This window comes from Cricetulus griseus, chromosome 7 (genome assembly GCF_003668045.3).
Source record: "Cricetulus griseus strain 17A/GY chromosome 7, alternate assembly CriGri-PICRH-1.0, whole genome shotgun sequence".
In the NCBI taxonomy this organism is placed as follows: domain Eukaryota; kingdom Metazoa; phylum Chordata; class Mammalia; order Rodentia; family Cricetidae; genus Cricetulus; species Cricetulus griseus.
The window spans coordinates 74920145-74943986 of NC_048600.1; the positions used below are offsets into that span (position 1 = coordinate 74920145).

At 50.7% G+C, this 23842-nt stretch overlaps 1 protein-coding gene across 3 annotated transcripts; it reads left to right on the top strand.

Annotated features, from left to right (window-relative positions):
• Positions 1 to 22118, top strand: Map2k3 (mitogen-activated protein kinase kinase 3). Of its 3 annotated transcripts, none has more exons than XM_027427265.2 (12): positions 1 to 177; positions 11081 to 11147; positions 11516 to 11564; positions 12372 to 12485; positions 12704 to 12823; positions 13990 to 14106; positions 14830 to 14881; positions 15936 to 16063; positions 16417 to 16494; positions 19404 to 19543; positions 20457 to 20502; positions 21068 to 22118. In XM_027427265.2, exons 1-12 carry the CDS (start codon positions 150 to 152, stop codon positions 21149 to 21151), a joined length of 1023 nt encoding a protein of 340 aa, XP_027283066.1. In that variant the 5' UTR covers positions 1 to 149; the 3' UTR covers positions 21152 to 22118. The 3 variants fall into 3 exon arrangements, with proteins under 3 accessions (XP_027283066.1, XP_027283065.1, XP_027283067.1); XM_027427264.2 differs by lacking the exon at positions 1 to 177 and adding an exon at positions 912 to 1133; XM_027427266.2 differs by lacking the exon at positions 1 to 177 and having other exon boundaries at positions 11516 to 11568.
• The last annotated feature ends 1724 nt before the right edge of the window (positions 22119 to 23842 follow it).

The following is a 23842-nucleotide window of genomic DNA, read 5'->3' on the forward strand; positions in this document are numbered from 1 at the left end:
TGGCCAGAGAGCTAAGACTCACTCAGGCTGCGACTGATTCCTTGACCTTGTGCTTCTTGCCCTCACTACGGCCGCCCGCCCGGCTTTCCATCCGATCCCAGAGACTCCTGGTTAGTGTGAGGACAGAGGCTCAGCGACTGACCGCGGAGATGGAACCCCACTCAAGGTTGGCCAAAGGTATTTCAATGTTTGGAATGACACCTTTTTATCGGAGACTACCCCTAACCCCTAGGAATAGCGCCGCTATAATGTTACAACACAAAAAGTTACTTTGTTACTAGGCACTGCCAGGTAGCAGCTGAATCCGGGTGCTCCTTAAGAGCCGGCGTGTCAGGTGCTCTTGGCTGCAGCCGCCACACGGACTTAAACGCGTGTGCGCTCCGCAAGGCGCGGTGAACTCTTTCCCACAGTTGGTCAGCACTCACCTGGCACGCGCCGCCGCGGGATCTCGTTTCCCCTGCTGCCCTAGGAGGCAGGCCCGAGGTCGCAGCTCTCTAAAGGGGAGAAGCACATGACGCTCACCCTTGGAACGGCGCAGCCACTTAGGAGTCCAGTCTCATTCCAGGAGCAATTTTCCAGGAGCACCCTACCAGCCGCATCGGCCCGGTCCGACTATCCTAGAGAGCTTGAGATTTTCCAGATTACGACCGGCACACGCTGTGCCGTAGGGGGGCACAGGCTGGGGTATCCAGGACCGCGCCAGCACCATACCGCGAATGGGTAGGGCTGTCATCTTGATAGGCAAGAGGGCGGAGCCGGACCGGACTAGGGGAAAGCAGGGTTGGATTCCGGCTCCCGGAGGGTGGAGCTTGTGCGTGACAGTCCGGTCGGCGTCTGATAGGCAAGGGCCTTTTCAGGTAGGCCAATCGGCGCGAGGGGCGGGGTCTGCGTGGCGCCGTCGGCCGGCGTCCGCCGCTGCCCAGTGTGGCTGTGGCGCCGCCCGCCTCGGACGCTTGCTACCGTCGCTTCTCTGCTCCCTATCGCCTATCGTCCGCCGCCTGCCGCCAGCAGCCATGAGCGCGCCCGGCCTCGGTGTAGTCTGCTGTCCTCTAGATTAGTGCTCTCCACCGCGACCGTCCACAGCATGGAGTCTCCCGCCGCGAGTCCACCGGCCAGCTTGCCTCAGACCAAAGGTAGGCGCTCCCGCCCTACCGCGCGGCCCGAGCCACACTCAGTTCGAGCCCATCCGGGACACTGGACTCCCTTCCGGGCCGGGCACAGGCAATGGCACTCCAGCCCAGGACTGGATCCAGCCCGAGCCCGGGACCTCGCGGGACCTCACTGGAATCCGGATCTTAGGCCGTGGGACTGCACCCAGGCAGGATCTCGTTCTCTACCCCGCTCCAAGTCTGGAGCGTAATCGTGAGCTCCTCGTTTAGGCTTCCGGGCTGCATCCTGAACTTAGCCAGGATTTCACTGATTGCCTGCTAGAGGGTCCTTGGGCTGCACCAGCCCCTTCAGGCCAGGCTCCTGGATTGTGTCCAGGCTGCAATTTACTCTCCTCTGGGCCCCCGGGCTGTGTTCCCAATGCCGGAAACCTGCCTAGTCTTGAACTCAGAACTCCTCCTCTCCTCCAGCTCCATCCGTTCTTGTGAGCCCTCCTTGGCCCATGCCTTGCTGGCTTGCACACTGGCCGCCTGCACTCCTCCCTGAGGCTGTCTCTGTAGAACTTCCTGGCGGCTCCACTTCGCAGCTCAGCCCATGCTACCTGCTGCTCGTTGACTCAGTTGCAGTCTTCTAACTGCACTTAGGAGCCGACCTCTTCCTGCACCTACTGTTTCTTGGTCTGCTGCCTTCAGAACCGGTGTTTGGTACTTGGGCTTGCTGCTAGGCCAGGGGCTAACTGTACAAGGCTGGGACTTGTCTCCAAGTAACTAACTGGCTTTCTTGGAAATTTCTGTGAGGTGGCAGTGATGCTGCGTGGGCTGCAGAAGCAGCAGCATTTGTCATGGGAAGTGAGGGGGACAAGACTTGGAAGGCAAGACTGTTTCTTTTCTCTTTCTTTCTTTCTTTCTTTCTTTCTTTCTTTCTTTCTTTCTTTCTTTCTTTCTTTTTCCAGGAAGAGAGGAACGTGTTTTTGACATGTCAGAGACTAAGTAGGTTGGGCTGCAGAAAAGAGAGTTCCAAACTGGACCTACAGCTGTGAATAGGTTGACTCTCTGCATTCTGAACCTGCCACTGCCTCACCTGGCCAGTCTCTTGACACATCTAGGCCTTATTAATGAAACGGATACCTGGGGTGTGATGGGAGATTAAATGTAGGGTGGTTTGAAGCAATCATGGTCGAGATGACCAAGAACCCATCGTAGCACCAGGCACATAGTAGGTACACAGGGGAAAAAGTTGGCTGTTTCCAGCTGGAAAGGTTCAGCCCTGTGGGGTTGGGGCCCAGCTTTGGATTGCAGCTGCAGAGCAGAGATGATAGGAATGGCAGACATTTAGAGGATGCTGGGGCAGTAGTGGCCTTTTCTCCTTCTGACCTAGGAAACCTCGACCTCAGGAGTCCTGGTCTTGGGCAGGCTGTCCTGGGCAGGCGGGGGCCTTTCCAGTCCCCTGCAGCTGGCTTCCATGGCTGTGCAGGAGCCCAGTGGGCGGGGTAATTGCATCTTACATAAGTGGGAGGCCAGATCCCTGACCATTGCCCAACTTCTGTGAGTAACTAGGGAGGCACTTGTTGGGGGAGGTGGCTGGGGAGGGACTTGCATGCAGACCTCGTGGAACTTGAGAACCAGGAAATTAGATGCTGCTCCAGTCAGGAAGGGTTGGAAGCAGTGTTTGTTTTAGAGGCATTTCAGTTCTTCCAGGCGAGAGATGCTACATCAAAATAAAGTTGCAGTTGTAGATTACAAGGGAGAAAGATTGTGGGTGACATAGCAAAGCATTGATTGTGGATACTGTCCACCCTCATGGTGACTTGAGGCCTGGCACTGGACTCTCTGGGTCTTTCTTCTGAGAGGGCCAGTATAAATTTGCAGATTGTAGGTTAGGTAACATGATATTGGGTGGGTTGGATGGAAGTTGAGACTCTCTCCAAGGCCCGGGATCCCTTGTAGCCTTTTAGGGAGTCTGGAGACATCTGTGATGGTGGAATGACAATATCCATTCACCAAAAGCTTTTGAGTTGTCACTTACCAAGCTTTTTGTGCTATACCACGTGCTATACATTGCCTTGTTTATTCTCCATAGCCCCGTTTGCCTATTAACAGAAACTCGGGGACACGAACCATTTACAGAGGCTACACAGCTGTGATGGACAGAGCATGGCTACAGCAGGACTATAAGCTGATCTCCCCAGTGCTCCCTCCATGCCATTCCTGTATAAGGTGCTTAGGGGAGCAGTGGGACACTGTCATCCTGACCATCACCCCCATGCCTACTAGACCTGGAGGCTGCCTGAAGCAGAGGACCACCTATTGTGCATGCAGTTTTTAACAGTGGTTGCTTCCATTAGTGTGACCCTGCAACAGATGCAAAGGTGCAGGTGCAGGCTCTGGTGAGTTTGCACCAGTATGACCCTGCCTGGCAGGAACTCTTTTCCACCTTTGCAGAAGACTTAAAATAAATTTTTCTTTAAATTACACTTATATATGTGTATATAGGTACATGCATGCCGCAGCATAGCACATGTATGGAGACCTCTCTGGAAGTCAAAATATACTTTGTGGGAGTCAGTTCTCTCATTCAGCCATGTGGATCAGCCTTCTACCATGTGGGTTTCGGGCATAGGACTTAGGTAATCAGGCTTGGTTGTAAGTACCCTTACCCGCTGAGCCATCTTGCCAGCCTGTTTGCTGAGGACTTTGAACAAAGCAGGGAGTGGTAGCACCTGACCTTTGATGGGGAGTTTTATCTGTGAACTTCCCACTGGACATTTGGCAGCCTGTCCTTTGTGCCCAAGCCTGGGAAGTTCTCTACAAATGTGAGTGGCGCGTAGGCCCCTCAGCTTTGTTGACTCCTCCTGCCGCTTTGCTCATTAGTGGGCCACTGGCTGTAGTCAGAGGCCAAGGGTAGCTGGTAGAGGGCACTTGTGCTCAGGGTGGCCTGGGTCTTCATGTCTTTTTGTCAATGGGGAGTGCTGTATATATTGTTAGGGATGGCCTTTGGCACTCTGTGGAGGGTGTTATCTCTGGAGTATATTGGTGGCTGGCAGCCCAGTGAGGCTACAGGGGCACTGAATGTCTTGTCCTGGCCATGCCTGCTATGGTTATAACTTTCCTCCTGTCCTGGGAGTTGGAAAGACTAGAGGGTGGCACCTTGGGGACTTCCCCCAGTCCTAGTGTGACGCACAGGAAACTCTCTATCAGCCAGCCTGTGGCTCAGGGCCTGAAGGCAGTAAAGTTCCCAGTCAGCCTGTGTGGGGAGAGGCAGCCAGGCTTCCGGTGGGTGAGTCAGCAGGCGCTGGATGCTGACTCACCACAGGCATGCCAGTTACTGCCTATAGCTTAAAGGGGTGATACTTGGCAGGCACTGGTAGGGGTTTATATACCTGGCCCTGTAGGCTGCCCTTGGTCCTGTGCTGGACACCACAGGCGGTCTGTTTTTGAGTGGGCTGGGATTCTGGGTAGGCCCTCCTATCCTGTCCAGGAACTTCCTCTGTTAGGTAAACGACTCTTGCTTCCTCTTGCTCACCACATAGGAGTAGGTGGCAGTTGTTGTTGACTGCCCCTGGCCCAGGGAACAGGGCCTGGGGAAAGCCAGGAGCAGTGGCCTTGCAGGGTTAACCAGACTGAACTGTTTGGGGTCAGATCCCCACTCTGCCCATTTTGCAATGTGACATTGAACAAATTGCTTCTGGTGCATTCTCAATTCTTTGTATAGGTTTCAGTCCCATGGGTATGACCCATCTTTTAGAGAAGCAGGTTTTTGGGTCCCCCCCTCCCCCAGCAAAATGAAGGTACAAGCCCTGCCTGTATGGATTCAGATAGCCTTATCCAGTGGCCAGGTGTCAGGTTCTGGTCATTGCAGCTACGGTATAATGGGCCTAGGAACCAGTCCTGACTCCATTACTTCCTCACTTGGGCAAATGGCATGTCCTTTTTGCCTCTCATTCCTCTTCTATGCAGTGGGAGGAAGCATCTCACCCCAGCACAGTGGTAGTAAAGATGGGAGATAGTGTTTCCCAAACAAATGGCATCTGTTATTATTTAATTGGTGGGATTGTGGCTGCTTTTCATTAGAGGTGAATAAATAGCCTCTGATGATGTACTCATAGGATCTGTGACACAAGGCTTCTCTGGTTAGAGAACCAGAGCTTGCTACGCTCCAGGGGAGTGGTTCTCCACCTTCCTAATGCTGCGACCCTTTCATACAATTCCTCATGATGTGGTGACCACTCAACCATAAAATTATTTTCATTGCTATTTCATAGCTGCAATTTTGCTATTGTTATGAATCATGATGTAAATATCTGTGTTTTCTGATGGTCTTAGGCAACCTTGTGAAAGGGTCTTTTGATCATTGAAGGGGTCTCCACCTGCAGGTTGAGAACCGCTGTTCTAGGATCTCCTTCTCCTCTTCCTAAACTGCAGCTGTAGGCTACTATTATTGCCTGGGCATCCTGAGGAAATTAAGAAAGGATTACAGAACTGAGGTGGTTGGGCCTTTCTGCAGATCTGTCCTTGTCACTCAGCTTTTTTTTTTTTTTAAGATTATTTATTTATTATGTATGCAACATTCTGCTTCCATATATATCTGCACACCAGAAGAGGGCACCAGATTTCATAACGGATGGTTGTGAGCCACCATGTGGTTGCTGGGAATTGAACTCAGGACCTCTGGAAGAACAGTCAGTGCTCTTAACCTCTAAGCCATCTCTCCAGCCTGTCACTCAGCTTTGTTGTTCAGTGGCATTGAAAGCATAAATGAAGGAAGCTTGGGAGGTGTGGGACTGACCTCAGGGTGGAATCTACTAGGCTAGTTTCTTAGGTGGTAGGATTTCATCGATGTCAAACCTGGTACTAGCCTGGGGGGTGCAGGGCTCATTCTGAATTCTCTCTCTCACACCCCCTTGATTATTTTTCCATGTTGCACACATCTGTCAGGCCTGTGTGCCTAACAGCCCCTGTAAATTTTTCTTCCCCATTTCACATAAAGATCAGAGACATTGCTCTGTCTTACTAGGCACATAGACAACAAAGCCTAGCCATACTTGGCCTTGGGAGAGTCAGCAGCTTCCTACCCTGACCCTTCTCCATGCCTGCTGGATTGTGGTAGTGCCTTGGCTGAGCTGGAGTTCTAGGGCTGCTCTGATTTCTCAGGGATGCTGTATCCAGCAGCACCCACAGATAGTCCCTGGCCCTGAGTGGCTCAACTGAACCCTCCTTCCATGTATGGGCCTGTGGTGAAGCCAACTCTGTGACCCCTCCTGGTTAAGTTTCCCTTCCCTTCCCTCCCTCTTCCTCACTTTCCCTTTACTCCCCATCTCCCCAGCAATGTTCTTCATTTTCCTTCCTTCCTTCCTTTTTTTTTTTTTTTTGATGTGATTAAGTCTCATAAACCACTCCTGGTTTTATGTGGTATTGGGAATCAAGCTGAGGGTCTCCGGGGATCCAGTTCAGGACCTCATGCATGCTAGGTAAGGTCTCTACCAATTGAACTATATTCCCCAGCCCCTTCAGTTGTTTTTAAATTTGAGCTTTTAGTATTCAGTTGGTGGAGGCAAGAGGATCAGAAGTTCAATGTTGCAGCCAGGCATAGTGGTAAACACAAAAAATCTCAGCACTTAGGAGTCAGAGACCATAGTAGGACCCTGCCTCAAAAAGAAAAATTAAATGTCATCCTCAGCTATGTAGTATACAGTGAGTTCTTACATGAGAGTGTTTCAAAATACATAAATAAAATTGAACTTTGGTGTGCCCAAGGTGTGTTTAGCTCTCTGCCCTACTGAGGCCCAGGCTGCATCCACATGGATGCAGGGCACCCTGGACTACAGGGCAGCCCTGATGAGAATGGGAGGGAGCCTGAGTTAGCTGGCTAGGGTTTCAGTGCCTCTTCACTCTTGGCTCTGACTTCATTTGTAGTGGACCTCAGTGGAAGGGAAGTTCTGTGTGCTGGTGGAGGTGATGGTTTAGGCAGCTCAGAGTCTACGTGGGTGAGTGTTTCTCTGGCTGCCCCAACCTGAGTGGTGCCTACCTGTGTGGCTACATGAACAACCTTGGCATTGGTCACCTGCATCACTGCAAATGTCACGGAGTTCAGAAGCTTGTCTTGAGTCAGCAAGTGTGCAGTGACAGGCCAGGCTCCTTGGGGACAGGGTCTCAAAGGGTCCTGGGTATTAACAACAAGATTGGGCATAATCAAGAGGTAGGTTGTGTCCGGGGGAGCCAAGGGCCAGTACTTTAGCCTGGCACATGATAACTCACTGAATTGCCACGGGAGGGGAGTGTGTGGACTGTCAGAGACATCATTTCTAGCCAAAGGGAAACGGACATTTTTGGCAGCCCCCAGGGTGAAGGGTCCCATCTAGTGAGGTGCGTTCAGAGAAGGACTCTTGCTCATGTTGACCTGTGAAGCCAGTACTGGGCTCTGGCATCGGTAGGGCCTGTGCCCTTGGCAGCCATAGGCTCTTCCCTTTCCTATCTGTGCTTGGCCCTGCTGCCATGCCCTGAGGCTCTGGCTCAGTTGTTCTATGGCAACCCCAACCAGTATCAGGTTCTTAGCTGACCTCCAGGCACTTGAAGCTGGCACCAAAAAGTTCATTTCTTTTTGGACCTCAGTTTTCCTTGTTCAGTTGTGGGTGGCCTTGTTTCTTCTCTAAAAGACTGCTGGATGGAGATGGCCAGCTGAATGGGAAGATGGGACATCTTGCCCCTGACACTTAAGCAGCAGTATTAGCTCCCAGTTTGGTTGGCTTAGTTGCCCAGGCCCAGGACTCCTGGAAACCAGATGCCATATTAAGCACTTGTGGTAGGGGTGGAGAAAGTAAACAAGGCAGAAATGTCACTTTTGTCATTGGAAACGATGGGGTGGGACTTACTGTTTTAGGGTTTAGGGCTTTCTCCAAGTGGCATGCTCTCAGGCTATCCCTACTGATGGTTGGATGTTAGAGCAAGCCAGCCTGTTCAGGGTCATATCCATACCCCACCAGATGCTCTCAATGCCATCTCTCCTCTTACCTGACTTGTACAGTGGGCCAGTGAAAAACTGTCCCTCATGGAGCTATGGAGAAGGGGATGTAAATGGGTGGTGGCCTCAGATAGCTCCCCCTTATCCTCTGTTGGGCACTGCTGGGTCTTGGGATGTCTTCCAGTCCTCTCCACATCATTTTGAGGCCCTGGTGCCCAGAGAGGCATAATCATTTGTCTTAAGAGTACATAGCAAAGAAATGGCAGTATGACAGTTGAACCCAGCCACTTGGCTCCAAAGTGGCTTGTCTGGAAAAGTATCAGTGAGAAATGACAGTAGAAGCCAGGAGGACTCAGGCACTGCAAGGGGACTAAGTTGCAGCAATCAGCTGGAAGGATCAGGTACCAGACTAGATGGGGTGGAAGAACAGAGAGAATAGTATATGCAAAGGGAATAAGGTGGCAAGCAAAGTGGTTCATTCAGGGAGGTATGAGGGGGACAGTGGGGCAAGTGGGAGGAGATGGGGCCGGAATTCCCCCCTCATCTGTGGGTGCTTTGATATCAGTGGTAGAATTCTCAGGTTAGTGGTTGAATCCCTCTCCGCCTCAGTTTCTTCACTTCTTGCCTGAGGAGCTGCTATGAGGTTGGAGTGAGCTATGTAGATGCCTGGTACTAGGCTGGCCTGCACAAAGGACCCTGCGATCCAGGCAGGCTTGTGATTTGCTCATGGTGGCCAAGAGCCTCTGTTTGTTGTGGTGACGGTCACCACCTTGGGCCACACCTGGGTAGCCTAAGGCTGCCTGACCATCTGGGCCCAGCCCTGACATTGTCATTGGATAGTGCCAGCAGTGTCTGGTGGCTTGAGGCCTGTTTCTGGGCTGTCTCCATGGTGGCTTTGCCCATTCCCTCTGTCAGCTGGCATGGCTGCACCAGTAGCTCAAGTCACTCCAAATATAGGCTGCTGGCCCTGTAGGGTAGTTGGCTGTGTGCTGCCCAGCCTTGGAAGATAAGAGAAGCTCATTACCATACCCAACTGCAGGTGTGGGCATGACCTTAACATATGGGGCAATTGAGACCTGGCAAAGGGCACGTCTTATAACACCTTCAAATCCACTGCAAGAGACACAGGAGAGCAGAAAGTGCAGGTATGTGGGTGGGCAGCACTGTGAGCTCCAGTTTGCCAGGGCTAGAGCTCTAAATGTTCCAAGCAGAGTTGTGCATTTTGTCCCAAACCCTTTATATTTTGGTTGCAAAGGGCTTCATATCAGGAATGAAAACTAGATAGTACAGGCCAAAGTGCAGAGAGATAACTTGTACACATGCCAGTCTGGGTACATAGTTTTTGCAGCTGCCTAATTCTAACCTTAGCACATGTAGCCAGAGGTTGTACCTGGCAAAGACTTGGACCCACAGGTGCATGAGACCCATGGCCTGTCCCCCCCAGCACAGGGAGAACCTCCTCAAAGGGGTCTGCAGTGAGCCCAGCTGCCCATCAAGGCCTCCTGTCAGTACTTTTGAGACTCACTCTGAGCTGGCCTAAACACACAGGCCATACTACCTGAGTCACATCCCAAGCTCTGGATTGTGTGTGGCTACGGCTGGATCTACTAGAATCTGGTTTATACATGGCTTTGGGGACTGGGGTCTCCTGGGCAGGTGGTGGCAGGTATGGAGGACAGTTCCTGGCTGTAGGGTTTGGTAGCCAGAGCTGGTGGCAGTTTGCCGGAAGCTTCTGTGAAGGGCAGGCATTTGATCAGTGCTTTTCTGTCTTGTGTGGCATTGAGACTTGTTGCATCTTACTTTCTTATCCTGCTTTTCCCTGGAGTTTTCTCCCCATTTGGGGATTAGTGCCTCTACTGTCTAGAGAAGCCGAGGCTGAGAGTCAGTTGGTGCTGCCAGTGATGGGTGCTGAGCCCTGTGGCCCTGGAAGTGGGAGATGGAGACCCTGGGGTAGTCCATTCAAGTTGTGCACTATGCTAAGCCCCCATTGCCCCAGTGGGTGTCTCTTCTGGTGTGACCAATGAGGGAACTGAGGCTCAGGGAGAAGAAGTACAGTGAATAGGGTCCTGAATGGAGCTTAGTCTGTCACTCCCTCACCAAGGTTGACCCAAGTGGAAAGATGGACACCAAGTGGCAAGGGCTGCTGTTATGAAGTCTCACACAGTAGACAGCTCCCACAGTGGAATCTGCAAGGAGTGAAGGCTCTACCTGCTTTCTTTCAAGCCTCTCTTTGGCTTAGAGGTGGCATCTTCTGTGCCTCATTTACTTCCTTTTTTTTTGTACCCATTTCCTCTATTACAAGGATAGCAGTTGTGCTGGAAGAGCACTTTCTTACCCGGCAGGCATAAAGCTCTAGGTTTCATCCACTGCATACGTATGTGTATGCACATGCACACACACAAACACACTCACCAGTCCTGTCACACTGGATTAGGGCCAATCCTAATGACTTCATTTTGATTTAATTAACTCTGTTAAAAAAAAAAACCAAAAAAAAAAAAAAAACCCCAAAACTGTTCTCCAAATAAGGTCACATTCTTGGGTACTGGGTCAAGACTTCAACATATAAGTTTTCAAAGAAACAACTCAACCCATAACAGAGACCTAGGACATGAGCTTTTGTGTGGTTGGGAACATTGGTACTGGGCAGACTACATTCCATTCCTGGTGGTAAGAGGCCTGGAAACTCATGCATAGCTGAACCTTTGAGTGTGTGTGTCTTATAGGCACAGCTGTCTGGTGCCTCCCAGCTGCAGGGCAGCTCCTAGGAGGGTGGGGCTTGGCTTTGCTATTGTGGTGGGGAGAAGGCCTGAGCCTGGCCCTGAGCCTGAGTGAGACCATGCTCTGCATTCCTCAAGGCCCTGAGGCTCCTCTTGGCACTGATCACACTGACTCTCTGGTATCTATGTCTGGAGGGGCAGCTAGTGAGGACCAGGAGCCTGAGTCACTTCTGTCCCCAGCTTTTCCCAGCCCAGGACTAAGAGTTGACCAGATCCCTGTCTTCTCTCCACTTTAGGAAAATCTAAAAGGAAAAAGGATTTACGGATAACCTGTGTGTCCAAGCCACCTGCACCCAACCCCACGTGAGTATGCTTTAAGTTTCTCACTCTGTTCAGACTTGGAGAGCCTTCCTGAAGGAGGCCAAGAGTGTGAGTAAGAAGCAGGGACATGGGGGTCAGAAGTAGGTGAGAGAGCTTCTCATCCTGTCCTTGGTGGCTCCAATGGAGACTCAGGAGCATTGACTGTTTGTTCCATGCCTTCCCAGTCCTTGTCCTGGGACTCTGTCAGGGCTGCCTGGCAACACCATTACACTTATTACCTAGTAGAGGTTCAATAATCAATGAAATGAGGTGGCTATGAAAGCTGCCTCAATGACCAGGATATATTTTCCCCTCACACCCCCCTATTGTTTCCTGTCCCAGAGAAGCTTATGGATCTGCTTTCTCCACAGACCACCCCGGAACCTGGACTCCCGGGCCTTCATCACCATCGGAGACAGAGTAGGTAGAGACTGGACCCTGGGAGGCCTCCTACTTCATCCCACGGGGCCTTTGAGAGGTGGTTATGGGTGGTAGACAGAGCTGGGCTCTGGGGAAGAGCTTCTTTTCCCATCTTGCTGGTTGTGGCTCTGGGCCACCTGCCCTTAGATCACCTATCTGGAAGAAGAACATTCCACCTGACTTATAGGGCTGTGGGGATCCCAGAACTGCCTACCTCAGAGGGTGGGCTATGAATCTCCCACTGGAGATCACCTGGAAACAGCATGTTGGACATGCAGGCTCTTGGGCCCCCATACCTCAGGTCAGACCCTAGACTCTATATTGTACTTGCCTCTGAGGGCCTAGGAAGACTACCTGCCATTGAGAAGCCCGACTTGGGGATATGTACCAGGGCAAAGCATGCTGGGAGCCTCTTTTTGGCAAATCCTGTCGACTCATCCCCTGTCACTGCCTGGTGTCCTGTTATGTTAGTCTGATTGCATAATCCCATGTATCTCATTCAGGGGAGGGAACTCTCATACAGGTTCAGTAGATGATTGACTAACGTCTTCCTCTGCTGAGATGTGTGTGAAAGAGGGAAGGGCTTCTTTCAAAGTCTCCAAGTTTTTAGTTTTGAACCCATTTTATAGAGATCAGCATCAGGCTCAGATTGGCTAAGTGATTTCCACAGGGTCACACAGCATGACATATAGCCCCTTCAAGCTCAGAGCTGATTAGCTTGCCCTCTGCTCCTTTTTTCTGGGTGAGGGAGAAGAGCCCGTCTCTGGCTTGATGATCGCTAATCACCTCTCCTTTTCGCCTCTTAAGAACTTTGAGGTGGAGGCTGATGACTTGGTGACTATCTCAGAACTGGGCCGAGGAGCCTACGGGGTGGTGGAGAAGGTGCGACATGCTCAGAGTGGCACCATCATGGCTGTGAAGGTAAGCAGGGCTTACCCTACCAGGAGTAGCATCTGAGGAGGCATGGACCGAGCTGCAGGTTGACTGCCTACCTGTGGTCTTGTCCCTCACTGTCATCACCAGCACTGAGACAGAGCTTCTCAGACCAGGCCAGGCCATGGATTCCCCAAGGCCCCGGCCCTCACGTACTGGGTAGGGGTGTGGCCTACACATGGCCCTGGCATGCATCTCTTCTGCAGCGAATCCGGGCCACTGTGAACTCACAAGAGCAGAAACGTCTGCTTATGGACCTAGATATCAACATGCGCACGGTCGATTGCTTCTACACCGTCACTTTCTATGGTGCCCTCTTCAGAGAGGTAGGTTCTGTTTCTGCCCATCTCTTGCCAACTACTGCTGCCATGCCACTCCTATTGTGTGCAGTTGCTGGGACCTTGGATAGAGAAGAGCCACACGAGCTCCCTGCCACCTGAGGCAGCTTAGATTGGATCTTGAGAGGCAGGCTTGGGAGCCAGGCTTGGGAGCCAGGCTTCCATGTTCCTGGCCAACTCTGTGCCTCAGTTTTCTTGTCTGAAGCAAGTGTCTGAGCAGATCTCTTCAGGTTGTGGTCAGGGGCCTGGTCTGGGGCCTGGTACACAGTAGCAGCTGAGATTTATATTTGTGGCTGTTTGCTTTCTGCTAGCACCTAAGTGGGCATGCAGGGTTAGCCCAAGGGGGAAGCACTGTGGAGAGGTGAGTATCTGGGCTAGATTCTAGATGTGGAGGACTGGCTGTAAGTTGGGGTAGAGGATTGGAGGGTGAGGCAATGTAGAAGCTCTAGGATCAAGAGCATAGAGCTGTCCCCTGAGCCAGCTGGAGGCATATAGTGTTGGGAACAGTGTGAGGTGAGCCCTAGAGTCAGGATGGAGCAGGGACTTCCCATGATGACCTACCATCTTGGAGCTCTTGCGTGGTCCGTGATGTTTCTCTGCCCTGGCTTGCCTCCGGAACTCTCTCAAGTCCCAGTGGTAGCTCAGACCCACTTCATTCTTCTCATGTGGTGGGCTGAGCACCCTGTGCAAGTGTCAGCTGGCTGTGCGCTGAAGAAGTCCTGGGCTGAGCCACCTCCCCTGGAGGCCATCCCAAGGCTATGCAGGTTTGCCGGGGAGAAGAGAGGTCATTTGCCAGTGAAGAAATTTGGTTCTTGTCCCTTTGTGTCCTGACTTGAAAGTCTCAGGACACACTAGGCTCCTGCTTCCCTGGGAACACTATGACACTGGTGGAGAAGACTAGGGCAAGGTGGCATGGACTTCATGGTGAGGGGCCAGAAAGACAAGTCTGAAAGGCAGGCAGGGGTGGTAGGGGCCTCAGGAACATCTGAGGTATGTGTAGGCGTGGAGGGGTTCATCATGTCCCTTCCTAGGTGGAGGCTGGACCTGGGACTCAAGGCTGGGCCATTCAGGGCTGGGGAGGCCACTGGGAGCCTATAGGTTGTCCAGGGCTGGGTAACACTGGTGGACCAGCTAAGCACTGGCTGTTCTCTTAGGGGGATGTGTGGATCTGCATGGAGCTCATGGACACTTCCCTGGACAAGTTCTACCGGAAGGTGCTGGAGAAGAACATGACAATTCCGGAGGACATCCTGGGCGAGATTGCTGTGTCTGTGAGTGACATGGCTCTCTGCAGCATGCACAGAACCTGCTGGTGACTGAAGCTTGGCAGAGCAACTGTCCCCTGCAGGCTCAGCACTTCTGAAGCCTTGGGGCATTACCTTACTGGAGAGGCCCCAGGCTGGGGCTCCTTAGGCTTGGCCATTCACTGCCTCCAAGCCCATGAATGCAACTCTCAGGTTTCTGCCCATTTTGAAGAAAGGAACTTAGTACTGCCTCAAACTGAGATACCCCATGGTAGCTCTCAGAGGTCCATGCTGTGTTAGGGAAATGTTTGTTTTCTAAGTCTACTGTTTCTAGAGGAGTGCAGCAACTCTGATTTGAATGTTGCTCCAGCGGGGAGGGGTGGGGGCAGTAGAATCAAGGATGCCCTTTAATCCTGTTTGCACCTGGAAGCGCTTAAACCATCCCATGCCTCCAGCTCCTCTCGTTCCTAGTCCCCAGAGGTAGCTCCACTAAGGGAGTGAGAGAAACCTGGGGGCCAGGTAGATCTTGGCGATGGCCCTTGGGCAGCAGCACTGTTTGGGATTTATGGAGTGAGAAGAAGGGCAGGAAGCCATCAAGTCTGTCCTAGGACAGTCAAATGGGCACATCTGGGGTGTGGGCAGGAGCTGGGTGACTGGCTGGGACGTGTTTAGAGGAGATGGGGTTTGCTACCTTATTCTCAGTGGTGTTACCTGGAATAACAGCAGTTCTGCCTCTCCCACCCCATTCAGATCGTGCGGGCCCTGGAGCATCTGCACAGCAAGCTGTCTGTGATCCATAGAGGTCAGTGTCCTTCACCAGCCCCTGAGGCCTGGTGGGCGGGGGACAGCCTATGGGACACCTTGTGGGGCTTGACTCACTTTTTCTGCATTTGGCTCTGCAGTGCTCAGAACAGGAGGAATTAACTGGATTCCCACTTTTCCTGGGCTCCACTGCCTACTTTCTCATTCTTATGTGCAGTCCATGTGCTGTAAAATATCTAGGTTGTGGCATGTCACTCCGGGGATCTGATCCAAGCTCCCTCTTACCCGCCACGCAACCATCCTGAGCTTTTCTGGCCTCCTTTTGCCCTTGTGGCCACTAGTCTGATTTTTCCCCTCCAGGTTTATAGTTATTAAGAATCAGACTCCTGTCGGGTAGTGGTGGCATAGCCTTTATTCCCAGCATTTGGGAGACAGAGGCAGGCAGATCTCTGTGAGTTCGAGGCCAGCATGGTCTACAGAGCTAGTTCCAGGAAAGCCAAGGCTGTTCCACAAAGAACTCCTGTCTCAAAAACCAAAACCAACCAACCAAACAAACAAAAAAATGAGCCTCCCACTGACTTGGTTGCACTGCACTTAGTGTCACTACTCGTCCCAGTTCTGTCCTCAAGTCATCATTGTTGGCCCTTTGGCACGGAACCTTCCTGTCCTTTTCTGTACACCTTTGTCTTTACACATCCACGTGGATCTTTGCTTGGAGCTTCCTGTGTCCTGTGAGGCAGGGGATGGGGCTCCTTATTTGCACACACAGACCCATCCTCACACCTTCACCTGCACTGTTGTTCACCCACTCACTACCTTCTGCTTGCCAGCTTTGTGTCTGTAGCAGGTAGTATGCATGAATAGTCTCTAGGTAGTGTCTACAGGGCTCTGATGTTTCTCTTTGGTAGGGATAAGCTGAGGTGCATTCTGACTCATTGTCTGGCTATGTGATGGGGCCTGGTACTGCACATCTCATTGCCTCTGCTTCCTTGCCCTATCCTTGGGGCATTGGGTAGCCTGCTGCTGGACCACAGGCCACTGGAGGGGCAGCATCTCACTTGGTATAGGCTGAGAAGGGTATGCTCTACTTGTAGATGTGAAGCCGTCCAATGTCCTCATCAACAAGGAGGGGCATGTGAAGATGTGCGACTTTGGCATCAGTGGCTACCTGGTGGACTCTGTGGCAAAGACAATGGATGCTGGTTGCAAGCCTTACATGGCTGTAAGTGGGGGCATCCTGGCTAGGTGGAGGACAAGACAAGATTCTGAATCTATGTAGTGGGCTGTGTTTTTTTTTTCTTCAGTTGTACCCTCCTCCATAGGGACCTTGCCACCATTTACCTGCACTCCATGATACCTGTTTGGATGAACTTGTAGTCTGTAGAACCTGTGAACCCTGTTTTCCTTAGGACTGGGGGGCCTGGTGGGAAGGCAGGGATTGGCTCTGGCTCTTGTTGGCTTATAGCTTACAGGCAGGGGAACCTAATGGCACTCCGTTTTGGAATAGACAAGAAAAGGTCTAATGGAAGGAGCCTTGGCTGGTTGGGTCTTCAAGCCCTCTAGTCTCTCTTGCAGCCTGAGAGGATCAACCCTGAGCTGAATCAGAAGGGCTACAATGTCAAGTCTGACGTCTGGAGCCTCGGCATCACCATGGTACTGTCTGGGTTGGAAGTGCAGCACTTGCTGGTCCAGTGGGGTGGAGTGTGTCTGTGTTGGGGTCTATGGGCGCCAAGTAGTTTAAATCCAAGAAAAAGAGTTGGTTTCAGTGTTCAAGAAAAAAAAAAAAAAAAGCATCGTCAAACATTCCTTTTTGGGTGAGAGGACATTTGGGAGTTACAAGACCTCTTTCCTGATGGTTCCATTTAACCATCATGAATGTTCTCTGTATTCTGTGATGTCAGCCTTTCCCCTATAGCCATTGGTGTAGAGCAAGAAATCCCAGCTGATGCTAAGTATAGTTCTTGCCATGCAAGTGATTTCCAAATCAAGAAGTTAAACTGTTAGCTGGGCACAATGGCACCCTCCTGTGCTATGGTAGCACCCTTTTGTAATGTGATACTTTGGAAGGCAGAGGCAAAAGGATCAGGGAGTTCAAGGTTATCCTCAACTTCATAGTGAATTTGAGGGACACTGTCTCAATACCCTTCCCAACACTCAAAAAAAAAAAAAAAAAAAAAAGATTGAGGGTTTTTTTTTTTTTTTCTTCCACACCAGGAACCTGTTGCTGTAGGCTCCTGTTGTATTTGTCTATGCTTAGGCTCTGTAGGGTGAGGCTCTGGATCCTGGCCCTGTGAAGGCTGAAAGGATCCTTGGCTTGGAGGGAGGGCCAGGGGCCAGGCTATGAGGATTGAGTTGTACAGATAAATCTAAGTCCAGGGTGTAGGGACGGACCTCTGCCTTCTTGAACTGCCTCACAGAAAGTTTTAATTCACCTATTGATGTGATAAAACACAATAACCAAAAGCACCCTGGGGAGGAAAGGGTTTATTTTGACTTACCCCTCTCAGATCACACCCCTTCACTGAGGGAAGTCAGGAGCATAGCACAGTAGAAGCCATGGAGGATGCTTATCGGCTTGCTACTCCTGGCTTGCTGGCTCTGTTTTGTTACATCACCTAGGACCACCAGCCCAGAGGCTGAGCTGAATACCTGCAGTGAGCTGGGGCCTCCCATATCAATCATCAATCAAGAAAATGCTCAAGCTTGCTTACAGGCTTTTCTTAATTGAGGTTCCCTCTTCCCAAATGATTCTAGCTTGTGTGGAGTTGACATAAAACTAGCCAGCACAATGTTACAATGAAGTTGAATTCTTTGAAGATGGGCACTTTTCTACTGCACCTGTGTATGAAAGTGCCCTGGTACCTTAATTCTTGATATAGCAAGAACAATGTATCTTTAGTTGCAATGACCTTTAACAAAAAGAGACATTCTGACCACCAGGGGTCAGTTACCAAAACATGCTGCCCATTTTCTTGGTTACCGCATGTCTAGTTGTTTTGAGACTCTTCCCATGGTTGATTGCAGGACTTTCAGGTAGGACATTTTTGTTGTTGTTGTTTGTTTGTTTTTGAGACAGGGTTTCTTTGTGTAGCTTTGTAGACCAGGCTGCCCTCCATCCGCCCGCCTCTTCCTCCCAAGTGCTGGGATTAAAGGCGTGTGCCACCACCGCCTGGTGACATTTTGTTATTTTTACGGAGGCTTTATCTTGAAGGCTGGACCAAGGTTTTACAATAGCTTTTCAGGCTGCAGAAACAGGAGCAAGGCTTAGGCTGTCTTCTAGATTTTCTAAACCTATTCCTCCAGGTCCACCATTCATATTTGTCTTTGGCCCAACATTTCCACTTAAAACGCTGCCATCCCAGTGAGCAGTCACATAGTATTCCCCTTGGTGGGCTTTGGCCTCGGGAGCTCTGGGCACACACATTTTCTGTCTCAGAACACAAGGGGTTACCCTCACATACACAGGTCACACTCAGGACGGTTCTCAGCCAGGAAGGAATGTTGTCCAAGTGCTGATCTGAGTGGGGTCACCATTTCCATGGCTCTCCCAGATATTCAGCTGTTATAGGGGGGCTAGCTCCCGAGGCTGGTCAGTCTTTTTGTAAATAAGTTCCTGTGATAGATGCCTTATGAATCTTTGTTGCTGAGGCAGTTTTTATTTATCATTTTCTAAGCTTTTTAGAAAAAAAGATCATCAGAAAAGATGGTTGAGGCCCAGGCCCTGGTACTTTTGGTTAGGTATATGGGTGCCACTGAGCTTTCTCTTTCATAGTCTGCAGAGAGGACCCACCGTAGATTCTGGAAATGCTGTGGCAATACTGAATCTGCATGGTTCTGTCCTCTGGACAGGCACACAGGCTGACACACACTCTCCTCCCACCATGCTGTTCTCATGCTGGCTGGAAAGGCCTGGGGACTGACAGGAAAGCCCCTTCCGAGCTTGTTTTTAGTGCTCTAACTAGTGCCAGTTGCGTTCTTTTGAATGGTGTCTCTTCTATTCCTTATGGTGGTTACAGCCTGCCATACCAGTGAGGAGGTATCCATGCAGGAGAGTCTGACTCTGTTGTCCCCACTAGTAAAAGCAACAGCCAGATAGGTGGCCCTGACTACTAAAGTCTGTGGTAGGGAGGTATTGGAGAGCGAGTAGCCGGGGCCACTAGGGACTAGGACTTGACACAGTGAGGTACTCTGCTGACTGCTGCCTTGTGGGAAGGTATCTGTGGCTGCCACTCCTCATGTTTGGCACAATATCTGGAACCCAAGTTGTTAGATGAAAATCTTCCAGTTTTAGATTGTTTGAAAAGACAGTGGTGATCAAACCTAGTCTAGCCTAGGGCTAGACTTAGTCTGAGCTAGCTCTGCTAACCTGGTCAGAGGACCTTCATACCGGCATCCCAGTAGTTGGCCTACTGCTAGGTGTGAGGGCAGTCAGTGACAGCACCACTGGCCTGGTCTTGGGTGCTGGGGAAGGATGGCTGGGTTCCTTCCACTTTGTGCTTCTGGGTACAAAGTTTGGGTCATCTGATGTCTGTAGCCTGCTGACTCTGCTTTCCCTATTGCAGATCGAGATGGCCATTCTGCGATTCCCTTATGAATCTTGGGGGACACCGTTCCAGCAGCTGAAGCAGGTGGTGGAGGAACCATCCCCACAGCTCCCAGCTGACAAGTTCTCCCCTGAGTTTGTGGACTTCACCAGCCAGTGGTAAGTGTCTGGGTCTTGTCCTTTCCTCCTGCATCATGTAAACCCTTGAGCTACATGGTATCAAAAGGTAGGAAGTAGTGACAGCGCCAGTATGGACAAAACCCTGAGTCCCAGTGGGAGGTTTTAGTTTAGATTTCCCTGAAAAGGATATATCAAGTAGACTCAAAGAAGGAATAGTGTGTGTGTGTGTGATAATATATATTATGGAAGACTAAAATACATAATAAAGTCTGCTTTTATTGGTGCCTAGAAGTGTTTTTTTTTTTTAACCAAATTACAGAATGTTCATGGAAGCTTTATAAAAATCGTTTTTAAAGTTATAAAAGAATAAAAAAAAAGCAATTATACAGACTGTGTTCTCTAACCATAACTAAATAACCACATAGAAAGTAAAAGTAGACTCTTGTAAATAACTCTGGGGTTATAAAAGAGATTTAGAAAATACATTTTTAAGAAGAAACACACACCAATCAATGTTTGTATGTTGTGGGTCAAGAGGTGCTCAGAGAACAAAACAAAGCCTCTCAATAGAAAATGAGACAAACAAAGCAGATGAGGCCAGTAGCAAGATTCATTGATTAGTTTCTGATTGGACCTTCATGCTCCAGAACCATTGATTGAAGTCTTCCCTTCTGATAAAGGATAATCTAGAATGTGATCGTTAGGCAGAGTGTTTCAGGGTTGGTGTCATGGACATAGTCTGGATCAGTATGGAGACAACTGGACTCCAAGAGGCAGGGAAAGTTGCTACAAGACTAGTTTGCACCCATGGACCCCAAACCACTTTTTGAGACCCCCAGACAGTCTCGTTCCTTCTCTGAGCCCCAGGAGTATGTTGCTTAATGGGCGCAAGCCCAGCCTGTCTAGATTTGCTTTCTCCGTGTGAGTCTGGCTTCACTGCCCTCTTTCCTAGCCTAAGGAAGAACCCTGCGGAGCGCATGAGCTACCTGGAGCTGATGGTGAGTATACATGGGAAGTGCCTGCCCTGCCCCCTGTGCTGTGTAGTGGCTGGGTGGAGCTGTCTGGAAGAGGGTTGCATCGAGGGTGGAGGGGTAGCTCTTCTTGCCTAGTTCCTGCACACACTTCTATAGTTTCACCTTTGTTCATACACTCAACCCAGGCCATGTGGAAAGATGCACAGTGCTGTGACAGTAGGGCAGAGGAGTCACTGTGGCATCAGAGAAAGCTTCTTAGAGGAGATGCCATTTGAACTGAGCCTGGAAGGATGGATATTGGCTTTTTGCTGATGAAGGACGGGTAGAGGATCTGGTAGAACAGAGGTCTGGTTCCCTTGAGAAGAGATGTTTGTATGGTGGGGGACTACTGCAGGAGGGTGAGACAGCGCCTCAAGATCTGATAGTTTTGGAGGGCTTCTAGGGGTAGTGGTCCTAGAAGGACCAGCAGGAAGTTGGCCAGGCAGGAGAACCATTCTGGGGTGGATAAGGCTTTGGGGGAGGGACTTCCCCTTTATACCTGCTCCTGTACCCCTCACCCCCAGAAATTGGTGCCTCTGTTTCCTACCAGGAACACCCTTTCTTCACCTTGCACAAAACTAAGAAGACAGACATTGCTGCCTTTGTGAAGGAGATCCTGGGAGAGGATTCATAGGGGACCGGCCTGGGATCTCACTGGTCTGCCAGCATCCCGTATCCCTCTGCTGGGGCAGCACTTACCTACAGCCATAAGCTACTGCCATTCTGGTCCTGGGCATTCCAGGAGGAATTGAGGGGGTTGTTCCTGTCTGGCTTGGCAACTAGCTCTCCCAAGTGCCAAAGAATCAGACCTCAGGGGGCTTCCAGCCAGGCCCACATGGGCCTTACAGTGCCTCTGCTGTTGCTGCTCCCAGGGTCTCAGGCCTCCGCCCAAAGGATGAATTTGGAGGGGCCTGTGTACCCCCTGCAGATGCTGTTGCCTCTTGAAGAGGAGTCAGCTGGTGCTTCTGTGGACAGGCCAAAGCCTTGGTACTGTCCTGGATGCCACCCAGGTTGTATATATATTTTAAATCACAACTGAATGGACTTTGTACACTGGCCTGGATCAGGGACATCTCTATCCTGTCTCAGGTGCTGAGGACACACTATAGGGATGAGCCATGTGAATCCCCTAAGACTTTCCTGGGGGGTGTGTTGAGCTGCCTAAGGCCTTCACCCATCACTGGCCAATGGTCTCTAGGGGGCACACTGACCTAGCCCCTAGCCGCCACCTCTAGTGGTATCTGCCTTTCTTTTTAAACTATTATCCTTGTTGCCTTTTGCTTTGTGGGTGTCGCTGGTTTTTCTTGCATGGTTTGAAGCTGGTCACTTAATGCTAGGTACCAGCAGGATCACAGCTACCCCTGTGCTCAGGCTGGAGTCTACAGAATGGCTCAAGCTCTTTGCACAAGGCCACCAGGGAGCCATATCAACCCTCCAAGTGTGACCAGCTCATGGGAGCTAATAGGTTTACTTTGGTGGTGTTTTTAAAAAAAGAAAGAAAATATATTTTTGTGAAGAAAGGCCTGCCTATCCAAGCCTTTCTCTGGGCAGGAACCTATTGCTGTTTTAATTAAAAAACAAACCAAAAAAAAAAAAAAAAACTGTGTAAGACTGATTTTTGACAAGCCTACTCTTTCTTGTGGAGTTGTGGGACCCTAGGAGGAATCCTTACTTTAGGACTATGCCGGGACAGCATGCCTAGGACCTGGAGGCTGCCAACTCACCAAGGCCTTGTACTTGCCTGGTCACAAATTCACGGGAGGACACAGGTTCTTGGGGGGTTGTGGTGAGATGCTTCCTTCCATGGCCACCCAGGCTAGATCCCTATAGGGGTCACCTGACTCTATACCATCAAAGTCTGCTGATAGCCAGAGGTAGAGAGATGACTGAGTAGAAGTGGCAGGTTCTACGTTGATTGCACTATGTTGTCTCAGCTCTCAGATGAGACAATGTTCCCAGAGAGCTCCCAACACTTACTCAAAGTCAGCTGAGGCCCAGGGCAGGTGGTGGTACCTATTAGGCGGCTTCCAGGGTGCTGCTGGATATAAAGCTCTTGCTAGGACAGTGTAGCCCTGTGCTTCTTGAGGTGTGGACTGGGACAGAGACCCTCACAGGCCCTATCCTCCTGTAAGCAGGAATGTGTGTGGTGGATTCAGGTGCTTGGTTAACATCCTAGAGGACTTGTGTCCATACACTGTTCTTGGGGGCATTAGAACCTGGTGGCTTCTTCCAGCTTGACAAACGTAGGTTTAGAACTATAGTCCTCTGGAGAGTTATTACTGGCTAGGAAGACGGTCATGCTCAAGCCAGGAGACTGGAGTGTGACTTCAGGCATAGGTGGACTATGGGGAGAGTCAGGACATCACGAAGGTTGAGGGCAGGGTCTTGGTGTGCCTGGGAGAGCACAGAATCTCATGGAAGCCTCCACCTCCATTCTTCACGGGCCTCAGCAGTAACGACCCTGGTTCAGCTTTTATAGCTTCACGGAGTCTCTTGCCTTTAGACATAAGGTTGGTTCTCATCCCAGATGTCTGCCGGCCCCACCCATCCCATTTTCCTGTCTCTACCTTAGGGAGGCCTTACAGGACAGCCATGATTTAAAGAGTGGCCCACCAAGATCAGCGTCATCAGGGCAGATGTGACCCGCCACTGTATCTCTGAGAGAGGAAACTGCCAATCCCTAAGGGGACTTGGTCAACTTTTGTTGAGTAAATAACGAAAGAGAGAATCTCATGGCCGGGCGTGGAGTAATGAGAGCCCATAGGATAAAGCAGGAGTGTATTTGGGTTTGCGCATGCGCAGATCATTCCTCGCAGGAGTCCTTTAGTCTAGGGCGCGGCCGGATCGCGTTTCCCTGGCCGCCAGGAGGCGGCAGAGCCTCGATCTAGTCCAATCCCTCTAGAGTCTGTAGGTTCTGCAGTGTGCTCGCCAAGCTCAGCGTGGCTGATGCAGGGCAATCTGAAGGCGCCGGTTCTGCAGCTGGCAAACCATTCTGCTTCTAGAGGACAGTGCACTCTACAGAATGCTCAGCGGCTGACCAAACAGGCTCTGCAAAGTAAATAAAAATTTGCAATGCCCCGTGGGCCTCCAAGGGACTTAATGGTTTACCAAGCACTTACTTCACAGCTTGCTTGCCGAAATCTGGCTAGCGTCTCACAGAATATTCCTCTACAGCATATAGTACTGCAAATAGTGTTTCGGTCCCTTTATTTTACTATTTGGAGACCTTTAGCTTGCCACCCAGTATGCAAATCACATTGACTTCAAAGTACAGTCCCATGCCTACAGTGAGGCTCCTTGCTTAGTGGCAGGTTCCTCTTGTCAG

Coding starts and splice junctions, on each gene's coding strand:
- Map2k3 (XM_027427264.2), top strand. CDS start 1,085: ATGGAGTCTCCCGCCGCGAGTCCACCGGCCAGCTTGCCTCAGACCAAA. Junction 11,565..12,371: donor TCATCACCATCGGAGACAGA/GTAGGTAGAGAC, acceptor TCGCCTCTTAAG/AACTTTGAGGTGGAGGCTGA. Junction 12,824..13,989: donor ATGGTGCCCTCTTCAGAGAG/GTAGGTTCTGTT, acceptor CTGTTCTCTTAG/GGGGATGTGTGGATCTGCAT.